Below are 13455 nucleotides of genomic sequence, written 5' to 3' on the forward strand. Positions count from 1 at the left end.
ACTCCTGCCTTCCGCATGTCCCAGGGAGAATGGAATTCAGGTTTTCGGCGGCTCTTTCTGCATCAGCCAACTTGTTGATGAATAGCAGTGCCCCCACTCATTGACAGAGAGACTAAGGCACAGAAGAATTAAGTGTGTTTTCTACGTAACGCAGAAGCCCAAGTGTGGCCTGGGAGCCAGGCCTCTGACTCCATCGCTAGAATTTAGCACCACCTCTCTCAGTGACCGCCTGAGCAGTGTGCAAACTCAGCAGTCCAGGTTCCTTGCGGGGAAAGGGTGTCTGTGTCATGCTGAGAAGCAGTCCAGTCCCAGCCAGTCAGGGCCCCCTCACCCGGCTACGTGGGTGACTCATAACCATCCCCACCGAGTAACAAGTAAGGAGCAGGAAAGAGAACCTGCAAGCTTGGCTGAGCAGCTGGGCAGTGGCTAGAATACAGGGCTGTGGCCCAGGGCAGTCATGGTGTGGGGGAGGGGATTTTGCCGCTGGGGACACTGGCAGTGTCTGCAGGCATTCTGGTCACAAGGTGGGAGTCGCTCTTGGGAGCCTCCTGGGGGTGGGGGTAGTTCAGGCAGGTAACTCCCAGCTGGTGTTTGGGAGACTGGGAGACAGGGTGGGGCTGTCCTTCTCTGTTAAGCTCCGGCTCAATATTCTGGTAGCAAGATGATACCTGACCAAGAACCAGCGCCTCCCACGCTGTGACGCTGTGACACTGTGACAGAGAGGGAGGTACAAGTGCAGGTCCCTCTGAGAGGAGGGCAGGCCCACTCTCAGCTCCATGGAGATCAGGCCGCCGTGAGGCTCATGGCCGGCGTGGGGTCAGCAGCTCCCACCAGCTGGTCTCACAGCACAGGAAGCTCCCGCCTGGACTCCCCGGGCTTGCCCTCCTGTGCCCGAAACTTTCCCTGAGGCCCGGGCACCACCTCATCTCTGCAGATGTCTGCTCCTGGTCCAGGCCTCCGCCACCTGTGACTGCGGTCCTGCCACGCCATCCTCCTCAGCCTGCGGTGCCTTTCTGTATGGCCCCTGTTACCCCTGGCATTCTCCGTAGCTTGGCCCCTGTCCCCACACCCCGCAACAGTGCTCGGTGGCATCAAGCACAAGAGTGATCAGTCGGGAGCTTTCCTTCACATTCTGCACCACCTCGCCCCTTTCTCTGGCCTTCGTATTGTCGGGCTGACAAGTCAGTTGTCCCACAGAGCACTTCGTTCTGCAGACTTGCCCGTGTTCCGCAAGCCAGGCTCTCACTCATTTTCGCAGCTTCTGATGAACGCCTTTTCTACGGCAGACACGGTGCTAATCTCTAGGCAGGAAGGCAAACCTATCCTTGGGGAGCTCACCACCACCCAGCCCTTTAGCGATTTACTGATCACAGAACCAGAGGTTGAAGCAAAAAGCGCGACGTCACTGAAGGGTCCGGAACTAAGCGAGCTTTGCTGCCCTGGTAGCTTTTCCCGTCGACCACTTACCTTCACACCTACAGACGTAGGCGCCTCTTCACTGAGGTGCCACCTGTAAGCGTCCCCTTTGTCCTTCTGAAAGGTCCACGCAGGGCGGGAGCCCAGCGTCAGCTCAGGCCACGCTGTCCTGGCGGGAAGCACACGCCTTCAGAAACGGCCACGCTGCTTTTCAGGAGCATGTTGTTGTTATGTTATTAAAATTGCCTCAGTTTGTTTTAGCAGTAGAATCCGGTTTTTAAAAAAAAAAGAAAAAAAGAAAAGTGAGATCCTTATAGCTGGGCCAGCGTCTGTGTCACCCAGTTCTTGATGCCAGGGATGGAGTGCCGTCGACACACGTACGCCTGAGGCAAGGTCAGCCTCTCCTGAGAGGGGGCCCCAATTTACATTCACAGCAGCTCGTGTACAATAACGGCGGTGTTTCTGCACTCATTTCCATACTGTGCAGTCATTTGTCAACCGAAAAAGCAGTGGAACTAAGACAGATGCTTGATTCGAATAGCACTTATTTTTAGAAGGAAAACTGATTGGTGTGGAAATTTAATTTTTCCCCAGCAGGAAAACGTGGAGTTCTTCCTCTGTGTCATTTGTTAAAGTTAATCACGCGGGAGAAGGTGCCTGTTAAATCCTACAAGGGACTGATTACACGTTCTGCTACCCTCGTCTCCAATGTGACATTGAGCCTTTTGACCACTCAGAGGAAGTCACCTGCCCCGCGAGGGTGCTTTGCACGCCAGGGAGTCCACCCTGCGTCTTGGTCAGTCCCCACCCCAGAGCCCATTTCCCCAGGTACTCCGTGCCCTGGGAGGGGGCTCCGGCTGGAGAGAGATGAGGAAGAAGAGGCAGGTGGGGGAACACAAGGACCCGAAGGGAGAGGAAAGGCAGCTGGTGGTGGTGAAGTCCCACCCAGGCCTGTCCCCACCTCAGCCACCAGGACCAGGAATGTATGTGACATGGCCCATGTGTTTCTACTAAGGACATCGCCATGGGCCGTCACTACCGAGGCCAGACTCCACGGGTCACAGGCATTCCGACCTGACATGGCTCAGGAAACTGCCGCTTGTCAGAGCAACCCCGGGAAAGGCTCGCTTACCAGCCACGGTGGCTGCCTGGCCTCTGGGCCGTGTCTCGTTCTCTGGCCATTACCAGATGAGAATGAGAGACTGTTCCCCCAACTCCTTGGTGGCCCGTCCTTGTCACCTGAGCAATGGAAATGCTGAGCAGACACCTCGCCCGTAAATGTGCTGACTGAGAAGTCCTTCCTCAGCTTTGTTGTGTCGGGAAGATTATAAAACACTATTATTCTCAAAATAAGGGACTCATCTCACTAAGGCTTCTTGAACTAGAAGCGGATCTAACGCTAGCAAGTCCACAAAACCGAGTCCATAGAGAAAATGCGCAAAACCCCGGTGTGGGCTCTGCTGTCGCCAGCACAGGCTGCAGCTTTGCGCTCAGGGACCAGTGACAGCGCCTCGCCGCTCAGAGCCTCTGTTAGCACTCATCGTGCTTACCTTCCAAAAAGAGCTCTTCATCCCTGCAAAACAAAACAAAACCAAACCCAGAAAAGCGTTTGTGGATAAAAGCAGCCAGCACTTGCTGACGACAGGATCAAAACACGGGGTCTGAACAAACACGCGCAGCGGGGCCCGTGCCAGCTCAGCTTAGGTGTGACGTGGCCCTGAGCAGGTGGGGGGAGGGTGGCAGGCAGGCGGGGAGGGCGGCTGTGAGAACCTAAGGGGGACCTCCCTTCCAGGCTGGGTGTCGCATGTCTCTGCACACCCACCTCACCTCCCTGTGCTGGGAGACCTGGAGGCCGGCGTTTAGGCTCTGCATTATGGTGCTTCTGGTCAGCTCCCCCACAGGGAGGGAGGGGTGCGAGGACGGCGAGGCCCCCAGCTCCTGTAGGACGGCCTCTCCATGCAGCTGCACCCCTTCCCCCGGGGTGCGAGGACGGCGAGGCCCCCAGCTCCTGTAGGACGGCCTCTCCATGCAGCTGCACCCCTTCCCCCGTCCACTAGCCGTAAAGGCTTTCTCTTGTTTACCCTGCACCCTGTTCCATTGGGAGGGTGGTAAAACAGATTTATGCAACGAATACGTTTATTTTATTATGAAGTTCATTTGAAAAAAACTAATCTACTACTAATTTTTTTTTAAAGATTTTTATTGGGGAATTTGGGGGTTGGGAACAGCGCTGGGGAATTAGGGGAAGGGGAACAGACAAGTTGCTGTCTTTTTGTTCTTCAGTTTAGTTGTGGAGGATGTCGCTTCACTGGCCCAAGTTGGCACCATCATTGTGCTCTTCCCGGGCGAGGCAGATCAGTCGCCGGCTTCTGGACGGCCGCTCACTGCGGCTGCTGGCCGCTCACGCTGGCTGCTGGCTACACATGGTAGCCCATGGCAACCCACTGCAGCAGGGGCTGCAGCCTACACCGTTGCCGGCGACTCACAGCAGCCCAGCTCCAGGTTGAGCTGTTGTTCAGCATCTTAGCTGTGGAGGGCAGTGTCACTGGCCCTCATATGTGGGATCCGAACCGGGGCCCTCTGGCGTCCCAAACCAGCTCTTAACCAATGCGCCACTCGGCCGGTCCTCCTAATTTTTTTTAACCCACAGTTTTAACCTTTTCGAATTGCAAAGAGAAGGTCCCATCCCAGGAAGCTCAGAAAGCCCAGCAGGTAGTTGAGGCGGACTGTCCTAGCGCCCCGCTGAGCAGTTCCAGCTGTGTGAAGACCGCCTGGCCCAGCGGCCGGAGCGCATCAGGTACTAAGGAGCCCCTCCCACACTGAGTGAGACTTACACGCGTGTGCCCTTGAGAGCCGTGCATCATCTGTTGCCTCATTTCAATAACAGAGTGGCCCTGGAGTCCCAACTGGAATGGTCGTGGAATTAAATGTGGCAAGAGGAGAAAAACGCTGTGTCAGGAAATGGAGCCCAACTTCCTGTTTGTTTAACAATGTGTCCTGGGGCTCACAGTCCCGGGGCAGCCATGGCATCAGGCTTGGCGGTGGGCTTCAAGCCGAGATGGGGAGAGGAGGTCTGGCATGGCAGGGATGTCTCCCAGCAGTGAGGGGAGGGGAGGAGAGGACGGGCGGCTGGGGCAGAGCACTGACAGTGCGGCTTGCCCAGCTGTTTGTCTGTCTAAACAAAAGAGGTTGAGTTTTATGCAAAGCTCGGCTCAGAGTGTTTAACAAGAGAGGTAAGAGCAAAGTCCCCTCACACTCTAGTAGTAAAATGATTGCACGTTCTCCAAATAGCGGATCTTTGTAAATTAGGTGGGACTGACGCCAAGACCAGCACAAACTATGCTTCTATTCTGAGTGTTGTCTCCAGCACACCTGCGGCAGGTTCCGCATGAGTGGGCTCCCCGCCCCCACCAGCTCCATCCCCATAGAAGTGGGAGTGAGGGCGGAGCTATGAGCCATTACCTGCCAACCGATGCCCCCTGCTTCAGGCTGGGCTTTCCTTCATGACACCCTGTCCTTGGAAGCTATCTGCGTTCACGGGTGTGAGGCTCGTATGTGCTATCTGACACGGGAGGTGGTGAGGACAGAAAGAAAGAAGACAGAGTCTGTATCTAAGCACCAGGGGCAGCGTGCACGCCAGCCCTGCATCCCGGTGACCTGATCGCGTTTTGCTGCTGCTGTGTACCCCGAGACACACAGCACCTGGAGGCTCATTTTGGACAGAGCAGAGGGCGCAGGGCACCCACCCAAAGCCTGTCAGGGTTGAAAAGCACCTTCCGTTATGTGGTGGGGCCTGCGTGAGCTCCCCAAACCCACCCTTCTCATCCAACCCTGTAATATCTTTAAATTAGTGTCCGAAGGGTCGTGCTCTTCTTTGGTAAATGCTCATCTTCTGCTAGCTGGGAGAAAATGACTGTCGTGGATGGCTTGGCAGGCATCAATTATCTCAGTCGAGTGTGAGCTGCGGGGAGAAGGAGACAGGGAGGGCCTAAGCTGGCTGACCCACCCGAAAGCCTCACGGTCCCTGTGCTCTCTGTTCCAGGTCATCGATAAGAGTAAACGAGACCCCTCAGAAGAGATTGAGATTCTCCTGAGGTACGGCCAGCACCCGAACATCATCACCCTCAAAGACGTAAGTGGTCTCCAGGCAGCCATGTCGCTTCTGCTCTGTGTTCACCTGGCATTAAAAAGCCAGCTCTCTGCACGGCTCACGTTCACAGCCCCAGGGCGTGTGCCGGAGCCAGCTTCTGCCACTCGCACCCCTGGACCGTTCGCTCACGTCCCCCCAGTTCTCCCAAACCACATAACATAAAAGAAGAAAAGATAAGTGGTGTGAATGCTAATCCAGAAGCGTTATTTTTCATCATCATTCCTAAAGATTCCTGCAGTTACAGAAATGGGGAGTATGGAGTGGATGAGATGGGGAGGGGAGGGCCTGAGGCACCAGCTCTGGTGGGGGCTCCTCACAGCTTCCCTGGTGGGTCGTTAATGGTGTTTGTCCCTGGGAGAGAAGGGCCAGGAACCGGCTCCATTCGAGCCCGTGGGGAGGTGCCCCCAGAAACCCACCAAGGCCTAAGGGCCATGGTGTTTGGGGCCAGAGGGGAGAGTTTCCTTCCTCCCCATCAGGGACCCAAAATGGCAAATCACTGGGCCACCTCGATTTCCCTTCAGGCCCCATAAATTCCTGGAGCTAGAGGACTTCCAAATGCCACTTCACATCTGAGGAAAGCACAAAACTATTGTAGTACCTATGTCAACAAAGTTTGGGTTTGTTCCTAGTGGTCATCCTCACCTCCAACCCCCTGGCCCTGTCATTTTTTATTTCTATGTTGAGATCCACAAACAGGAATCAACTAATTTGAAAACCCCCTAAGCATTTCCAACCATGTTTATTACAAACGTCATCATGCATACAGTCTCAGAAGTAGAAATAAATGCAGCAAATTAACTTTATATCTTTTATGGACTCCAGAGTCAGGTAAATTATTTTAGTAATTTGTTCTGAAAATCCATTGATTTATAAGCTAGAAAGGAATTGTATTTAGGTGTTTTCCTCCACTTCCATCAAGTTCTCCTTAGTGCGGGGCCGTATGCAGCGTGACTGGTGCACACACCGCCTGACCCCAAAAGGGCCAGAGCTCTGTTTGGGTTTGGTTTTAAGCTGGAGAGATGGAAGGTAGCAGGACAAAAGCTCCTGCTTTCTGTTGTTCTGAGCTGAAAGCACTGCTCCAGTGTGCTTAGCGGCTCAGAACCTCCCTCCATCCCCATTGGGACCCGGGGTCTGGCTGTTCCGGCTGCTCCACATGTCGTCCTCAGCACCACGGCTCAGAGGCCCCGGGAGCTTGTCAGAGACGCAGGGTCAGGCTGCACCCCTCCCCCGGACCTGCCTGTCAACACGATCCCCCAAGATGCTATGTGCCCGGGGCATCTGAAAGGCACTCTGCTCGGAACTGCGGCTGCGCGGTAGTGTGCCAGCGACCACATTTTCAGTCTCTGAAAACCTGCGGGGTGGGGGGTGGGGGCGCACTGCCAGATTTCCTTTCAGCTAAATGTCCTCGTGCAGCTGTGAGCTCCTGGCCTCACCCACTCAGTGCCTGCGCAGCAGCAAGTTACTGAAGGTGGCTTTGTCCGGCTTTGTCCTAAGAGCCACGTCTGGGGTGACAGGACAGGCCGTTCCCGCATTTTCTGCAGAAGCCTTGCTTTCACTCCCGGGAGCGCGGAGACCCCAGCCTCTGCCCTGGCTTCTGCCCTCTCTGGAGCTGCCCCTCTGCCAGGAGCAGTGCTGGGGTGACCGCGTGGCCACTGAGGCCTGCATGCGCCGTCTCGCCCCCAGGTCTACGACGACGGGAAGTGCGTGTACCTGGTGATGGAGCTGATGCGCGGTGGGGAACTGCTGGACCGCATCCTGCGGCAAAGGTGCTTCTCGGAGCGCGAGGCCAACGACGTGCTGTGCACCATCGCCAAGACCATGGACTACCTGCACTCCCAGGGGGTGAGATGCCCCCAGAGCAGCGGGGCGTGGAGGGGGGAGCACGGGGAGCCACGGAGTCCCTGGGCCCCGGAGCTGGGCATGCGCGTTGCCTGTGGCTTCCTTCTGCATCGCAGCGGTCCCTCTTGTGTCTAGAGTCATGGTGCCCATAGCGTCTCCAGGAGCTGAGGGAGGACATTAAGTTTGCCGGGACCCACAACAAAAAGAGGCTCTGAGCTTCACAAAGGGAAATGTTGGCGTTTTCATCACTTGCCCTGTTTAAACTTGAGTTCCTTAACCAGCGCGGAGGAGTACTGTAGGCGAAAGTGACAGCACAGCTGAGCTTCTCATGCCCCCACTCCCACCCCCGTGGCCCAGGCGCGCTGTTCCCAGCAACTCGTTTATGCCCTGCTACACCCTGGACGACACCCAGGTCACAGAAGGCGATTCTAGAGCACAGACAGGTCAGACCTCCTGCCCCAGGTCACATGCGAGTGAGTGACAGAGCTAATTCCACCCGAACACTGCTACCTGACCCCACACGCTCAGCCCCGGATATGGCCTTGCAGGGGGCGGGGGGGCTAGTGCCACGTCCTCACCTGCCCCATCTCGGTGCTTCCATGAAGCAGGCAGACTGACTTCCTGGGCCAGTCATGCGTGTGGTCAGAGCTTAGAAAATGCGGTCATCGCTGCATTTATCCTGAAGGATATCCTTTGAGGACCACACCATGGGCCCTGTTGTGGGGTCACCTAGCGGTCTGGGGATAGTAAGCATCTCCAGGTTCTCCCAGGATTCTAACTATAGAGGCAGCCCCTGCTGCTGGCTTTTGCAAAGTAGCTTTGATTTTAATGAGAGGAGGTCACGGAACCGGAAACGCACTCGTTTTCCTGCCACCAGGGCCTCTGTAAACCAAGCCGGCTGCCTCCATGTGTCCCTTTAATGTCCCTGCTGTGTCCTCTCTCTAGGCTTTACCAGGGCAGTGGAGACACTCAGGGTCCGAGCTGTATGCAGTCCCGCCTCTGTCCCATTCGGGAGGAATTGCTGAGTGCCCCACGTAACCTCTGTGCTTTGAGGTGTCACTGGCCCGGCCGTCAGCACAGCTTTTGTGGACCCCATCCCCCAACTCAGAGCACCAGCACCTGCCTCAGCTCAGTGCAGTTTCAGGGTTCTTGCGTCATAGGCCCCACAGCAGAGGTCCCTGTCTGCGTCACTCACTGCGTCACACCCCTAATTGTGCTGGGCTGTGGCAGACTTGAGGCAAACATTTATCTTTAGAAGTCTTTGTATTCACGTTACCTGCACTCACGACAACATTCTGTAATGACCCAAATAAGCCATTCCCTCACCTTACATAACTGCTTATTTTATTAATTCAAATAGTCATTCACCGTCACAGGGGTTTAGACTGGCCCCTCAGATGTGAGTGTCAGGGAAAGAAAGAGAGAAAGAGAGAGAGAAGAAAGAGAGAGAGAAGGAGGGAGGCCCCCTCTAAATATAGCATCCAGGCTGACTTGCTGCCTGCTGCAGGACCTGCTCAGAATAAAGGTCCCCAAAATAAGCATGCACACCCCCCTTCCCTTTCCTGCTGCATCCTCGGCCTCCAAGGTAGGCATCTTTCTCCTGCCTTTCCAGGTCGTTCACCGAGACCTGAAGCCGAGTAATATCCTGTATATGGACGAGTCTGGGAACCCTGAATCCATCCGGATCTGTGACTTTGGGTTTGCCAAGCAGCTGCGAGCCGAGAACGGGCTGCTGATGACACCCTGCTACACCGCCAACTTTGTTGCCCCGGAGGTAAGAAGGGCTCTGAGCCAGGGGGAGACAGGCCCTGCGTAGCTCAGCACAGATGTCAGAGAATAAAAATGAACCCGAAGAGAATCGGCCCCGGACCCTGCTCACACACAGCTGTTTTAACATTTTATTTTCTTCTTTATAAAATGTTTGATGGTGACTGTTGACCTAAAAATAAAAGGCTTTCAATGTAAGATGCAATAAGCATTGATTTGAGATTAATCAAAATAGCTGATTTGGGCTTCTGCCTGAACCAGTGCTGACGGTAAACAATGTTTTTAGTTTTCAGTGCTGTCGTCATCAGTCTGGTCGTTATACCGTCTGCTTTCTTGTCCCCCTCGCAAACAGCGCTTTGGGGCACAGTGTTGCTGAGGCCCAGGCCACAGGTCACCTCGCCCTGTTTGAACATCCGGAGGTCTGAGGCATCAGGCGTGCAGGGCAGTTCCTCTGGGAAGGCAGCTCCTGCTCCATTTCAAAGTGGCTCTGTTTATATATATATATATATATATATTTTTTTTTTTTACATGATGCTTTCATGTAAAATGTCATTGTGCTATAGTCCATTTGGATAACATCTGCATATCTGGTAGGAGTTACAGTGAGAAGTGAAGCCACCAGGCTCTCGTGCACCCAGAAAGGGGGAGCTGTGGGTCACCTGTGGTCAGAACCCACCTTCACCCTCACCGGGAGAGACGGCAGGTTCATGCACCTACCGTGCGCTACAATTCTCACTCCAGACTGTCTTCCACGACAGAAGCTACCAAACTTCACATCCGGGCTCCACAGAGACTTACAGATGAGCGCTCACAGAACTCCCACAGGCTCTCGCTCTGCCCTCATCTCTGAGGAGCTGAGAACCCCGCAGAGGCGTGGCGTCCGTCCCCGGGGCTCGCTCCTGTGAGGCTCTGAAGTCGTGGGCATGTTTATGAAGATAAATCCAGTTTCTTGCTTTTTAGAAAAGCACCCAAGCCTGAGATGTTGTGATGGCAGGACTGGGAGACAGAGGCTGGTGTTGCTGGTGGAGGGGAGGGGCAGGGATGGACACGGACACTGGACTCTACGTGGACTCTCCCGGTGTTGCTGGAACTGGATCACAGAGGCCCTGGCCTGAGTGCCGCGGGCTGTACAGCGAGTCCCCAGAGGAAGGCATGCTGACACCTAGTGGTGGTTCTGTGAGCTGTCTGAGAGGCAAGCACAGCGCCCACCCAGCCTGCACGGAAGGTGTAGCGGTTAGTTGCCTGGTGGAGAAACCTGTGGATATGCAGCGGTGGGTTGGCTGGGAGCCACGGTCAGGTTATCCAGACGTTATCCAGCCTCTTACCTGTGGGCCCTTCAAACATAACCTGGCAATAAGCTTCTACGTTTGCTTTATTTGATCAATATTAATATTGATAGTATTGATTTTAGTGATTATGGAATAGGTTAAATTGGTATATAACTTTGCCATGTACAAAACACTTTGACCATTTTTTTTAACGTTCATCCTCTTACACCATATAAAGTGGGCAGGGTAGATACTATTGGGTTATCGGAAAAGTCATGACATATTTTTTCTATGTTTTTCGTTGCAAAAATGCGTCATGACTTTTCCGACAACCCAATATCAGCCGCATTTCACAGACGCAAACAAACCCAGACAGGCTGCCCATGTTGACGTGACTTTTGAAGACCTCGCAGCCAGGGAGCGTCAGGCAAAGCTGGAGTGGTGACGGCTCGGTTCATTCACGAACACTGGCTGACCCCCCCCCCCCAGGCTGCAGGCACAGCGCAGTGTCAGGGGCACAAAGGTACACAGACAGGACAGGGACCTTGAACAACCCCCCCTGACGCCACACTTAACGCTTTCCCCCGACAGAACCCCTGAGCGAGCTGCTTCCTAGTTGTGACCCAGCTGCAGTGTATCAGGGGCTTGCCCTCTGTGGGAGCCTGTAGGCTGGGAATACGCAAAAGCCCTGCCTTAACGATTCCTCAGACAGTTAAGCATGGAATTACCATGTGAGCCAGCCAAAGAGCTGACAGCAGAGACACAAACCAGCAACTGTCCACCAGGCTCACAGCTGCATTATTCACAGCAGCCAAGAGGTGGAAGTGGCTGAATGGTGGGCCAGACGTGGTCCCTCCACAGCGCGGAACGTTAGCCAGCCCTGAAAGAGGAAGTGAGCCCTGTCCCACGCCACAGCATGGATGAACCTGGGACATCATGTGAAGTGAGATAAGCGAGTCACAAAAGGACGAATGCGTGTGATTCCTCTTGTATGAGGTTCCTGGAGCTGTCACATTCACAGAGACAAAATGTAGACGGTGGTGCCAGGGGCTGGGGACAGCGCTTCATGGGGACAGAGTCTCAGTTTGGGAGGATGAAGAGCTCTGGAGATGACGGTGGGGACACCTGCACAGCAGTGTGAATGTGCCTCGCATTGAACTGTGCACTTAAAAATGGTTAAGATGATAAAGTTTATGTTGTGTATAATTTACCATAATAAGACGAATTCTTCTGCCTTAAAATTAAATGCTTCCTTCTCAGTCTATCTGCCAGTATCCAGTAAGAGCGAGCGATGGTTCGCTGTGTGTGCTGGTCTCTGGGGAGCCCTATTCAGTGTGTTAGAGTTGGCTTGGCCTTCATAAATGACCTCCCCTGTCTCTACCCTGCCAGGCTCATGGTCCCACCAGAACAGTATACTGTGAGCTCCAGTTCTCTTCACCACATGCTTATCGGTCATCTGCGTTTCCCCCTCCAGGTCCTGAAACGGCAAGGCTACGACGCAGCGTGTGACATCTGGAGTTTGGGGATCCTGTTATACACGATGCTGGCTGGGTAATGTGAACCCTCAGACTAGGGCCAGCACTCAAGGGCATTGTCACCCACGAGGCTGGGCTGTCGGTGTCCACAGCTATCCCTTCAGGGGCCAGCGTTGGGCCTGCCCCGGGACACAGGCGTCGGCAAGCCTTACCCAGCCCCTTTCAGGAGAACTGAAGAACAAAGATAGGGAATTAGTCCATGTTTTCTTTAAAAGGTATCTCTATAATTAGGGAACTCAAGTCATCAACAAAAAACCCAGGCCCCTGCCACGTGGCCGCATTCTTGCCACTGTGCCACGCCACTCCCTTAAAGGGTCAAAACATCTGCTCCTTAAATGCTTAAATGGCCACAAAGCAGCCATAAGGATTCATGGTCAGACAGCATCCTGAGGAAGGCAGCCACCAATGGCGCTGTGCCCACCTGTTGTCCCTGTCAGACGGGCGTGAACCAGCTTATGGGGACGGGGCACCTGGTGATACAGGAAGAGGGTCGTGCCTGCTGTCTGAGCCCTGCCCCTCACCAGCTCTGCTCCCGGGCTGAGCTCCTGACCTCTGCTGACCTCACGTCCCACACTTTTGAGTGAGAAGAGGACACTGCATGGTATTCAAGGCTCCTTCCAGCCTCAAAGGTCTAGAATTCTAAGAAATCCACTGGCTCCCAGCGTGTTTAGGTCTAGTAAATACTTGAGTGGAGTGGGGGGGAAAAAAAGGGTGGGGTCCGTAGGCCATCCCGTCCTGTTTACAGTAGCAAGATGGGCACAGAACCCTCGCAGAACCGGTGAGAATGGCCGGCTTTTTCTGTGGCCTTAGGAGGTATTCTGTAATAAATGTCATTAGTGTCCATTGTGAAAGGAGAACAACCTGTGACACCTCCTGAGGCCACACTGCTGGTACTTTGCCTGTTGTTAAACTAGGGCCACCAACTTGGCCATTAAAGGAAGTGTCGTTAGAGTCACCTATAATTCCCTTTCTAGGAAAGCATATGCTGACGTGCCCTGGTTTATGCTAAGGGGTGACAGGGCCCACACTTACGATGGGCAAGTACGTATGCACCTGGAGTGCATGTGTGCGTGTCACCGCTGAGACCCTGTGAGTACCTCATTCACTCACCCATTCCAGGGCTACGCTTGCAATTGAGGCTCAAAACATGAATTTGTCAAAGAACCCAGCATTGGTCATAGATCGACCAGGGGGTTTCTCAGACCTCAAATGTCAGGCCCTCATCCGTTATATTACGCGACCACCATGTAAACTGAGTCACCAGGCAGACCACTATGACACAGTCACCAGGGAACCCAGAAACGCCCAAAAAGGCTCATCCTGGGTCCACAGAGCTTTCTTCTTGTCCTGTCGACCCCTAGCATTGACCAGGTAAGGAAAGTGGACGTAGCATTAAGAAATAAATTGTGATTTACATGAACCTTGGATTTGGAGCACAAGGGGGAAGATAAACCTATTCTTTTTAATAACAAAGAGGCAG

General features: G+C 54.1%; 1 protein-coding gene across 1 annotated transcript in view; it reads left to right on the forward strand.

Annotated features, from left to right (window-relative positions):
• Positions 1-13455, forward strand: part of RPS6KA2 (ribosomal protein S6 kinase A2) — a 99470-nt gene that overhangs the window by 64668 nt on the left and 21347 nt on the right. The window contains exons 13-16 of the mRNA XM_019628180.1: positions 5459-5548; positions 7250-7408; positions 9018-9179; positions 11915-11991. Coding sequence (XP_019483725.1) covers positions 5459-5548; positions 7250-7408; positions 9018-9179; positions 11915-11991 — 488 coding nt within the window. The remainder of the gene's footprint in view (positions 1-5458; positions 5549-7249; positions 7409-9017; positions 9180-11914; positions 11992-13455) is intronic.

The sequence above is a fragment of the Hipposideros armiger genome, unplaced genomic scaffold (assembly GCF_001890085.2).
Source record: "Hipposideros armiger isolate ML-2016 unplaced genomic scaffold, ASM189008v1 scaffold_753, whole genome shotgun sequence".
Lineage (NCBI taxonomy): Eukaryota > Metazoa > Chordata > Mammalia > Chiroptera > Hipposideridae > Hipposideros > Hipposideros armiger.